Below are 1,814 nucleotides of genomic sequence, written 5' to 3'. Positions count from 1 at the left end.
CCAACAGTGAGCAACACCCCAAGCTCACTAATGAAATTGCCAATGATATTGCCCAAGTAACTAATGAAAATCGCAATGATGTTACCCAAGTAGCTAATGAAATTTCCAAATGATATTGCCCAAGTAACTAATGAAAATCGCAATGATGTTACCCAAGTAGCTAATGAAATTTCCAAATGATATTGCCCAAGTAACTAATGAAAATCGCAATGATGTCGCCCAAGTAGCTAATGAAATTTCCAATGATATTGCCCAAGCTCACTAATGAAATTGCCAATGATATTGCCCAAGTAACTAATGAAAATCGCAATGATGTTACCCAAGTAGCTAATGAAATTTCCAAATGATATTGCCCAAGTAACTAATGAAAATCGCAATGATGTCACCCAAGTAGCTAATGAAATTTCCAATGATATTGCCCAAGTAACTAATGAAAATCGCAATGATGTTGCCCAAGTAGCTAATGAAATTTCCAATGATATTGCCCAAGTAGCTAATGATATTGCCAATGATATTGCCCAAGTAACTAATGATATTGCCCAAGTAACTAATGAAAATCGCAATGATGTCACCCAAGTAGCTAATGAAATTTCCAATGATATTGCCAAAGTAACCATTGAAAATTGCAATGATACTCACCAGATAATTAATGAAATTTCCAATGATACTGGCCAGATAAGTAATGAAAATCACAATGATATGCCTTTGTAAAGATATGAAATTGGTAATAAGGCCTTGCCTCCATTTAATGAAAAAAGCGCAGGCTTTATGATAATGAAAAGACATGGTAACAGGAATGATTCCCTATCATAAAGAGTGTGGATGGATACACAGGGAGCCATAGGCAGTTACCTTGTTTTTATGATAAAAGTGCTGCCCACCAGTCGATTCTCCGGGAGCAAACTGACATCAAGATATTCCTTCATTTTGGAGGACGAGTACGTAGTGGAGTCGGCCATTTCCGCCGTTTTCGGACCATACTGCTCTGGTTCCTCTGGCTCCTCTGTCGAATTCCTTCGCAATTCTTCCTCCGTTTTCGAGCTAGCGCTTTCTGCTGAGTAAGCTTCCCCCGATGTTGTCTCGTGTCCGGCCTGCTTATCGTCTCCAGCAGCTATGGCTATAATGGTCGCTATGGCTGCGCTGACTTTACCAGTTCTTCCAAACGACTTTCTGTTACACTTCAGTCACCCACTAACAACTGACTATTAGTCTTGCAAACTCCATGAATACTACAGGACTAAATGTCAGGGTGTATATCTATATTGTATATATCCTGGGGCTTGTATATCTCCACTTTTACATGAATATATTTTGACATCCAATGTCACACCAAATATATTTCTAGTGTGTCACACACCCCAAAATATATTTCTTCACTGAGATGGACACCAAATATATTTCTTATGCCTGGACCCTGAATTGTGACTGTCACACTGTAGAAATATATTTCTGGTCTGGGATGGACTTAGGATATATTTTGCAGCTGGGGTTGACCAAGGATATATTTCTTCAGCCACTAGGGGTGTCTGGGGTCCCAGTTTCTAAAAAAAAACTTGTGATTTTCTGTAATGTGGGACATATATTGTTTCCTTGACTGTTTGTAGGATATAGACCACTATCATGGCTTACATGAAGGCTCCAACAGTCTGACTGTCCAGTTCTTTCTCATGGCACTTGAACATTGTGGATCAAAACCATTCAAGTTGGAGGACTATGGCTTGAGCAATGAACATTCTAGATCAGAACTGTTCAAGTTGGAGGGTTTTGACTTGGGCGATGAACATTCTAAATCAAAATCATTCAAGTTGGAGGAC

The 1,814-nt window shown here is 39.1% G+C and overlaps 1 protein-coding gene across 1 annotated transcript in view; it reads right to left on the bottom strand.

Moving 5' to 3' along the window:
- Nucleotides 1-807: 807 nt before the first annotated feature.
- LACBIDRAFT_332750 (uncharacterized protein) overlaps nt 808-1,814 on the bottom strand; it is a gene marked incomplete at both ends in the record, with an annotated part of 1,661 nt that continues 654 nt past the window's right edge. The window contains 5 exons of the mRNA XM_001887289.1: nt 808-873; nt 909-1,170; nt 1,197-1,237; nt 1,358-1,433; nt 1,630-1,673. Of these exons, the coding sequence (XP_001887324.1) occupies nt 808-873; nt 909-1,170; nt 1,197-1,237; nt 1,358-1,433; nt 1,630-1,673 (489 nt within the window). The remainder of the gene's footprint in view (nt 874-908; nt 1,171-1,196; nt 1,238-1,357; nt 1,434-1,629; nt 1,674-1,814) is intronic.

Source organism: Laccaria bicolor, genomic scaffold (genome assembly GCF_000143565.1).
Source record: "Laccaria bicolor S238N-H82 LACBIscaffold_44 genomic scaffold, whole genome shotgun sequence".
Taxonomy (NCBI): Eukaryota; Fungi; Basidiomycota; class Agaricomycetes; order Agaricales; family Hydnangiaceae; genus Laccaria; species Laccaria bicolor.
This window is presented reverse-complemented; position numbering and strand designations above follow the sequence as displayed.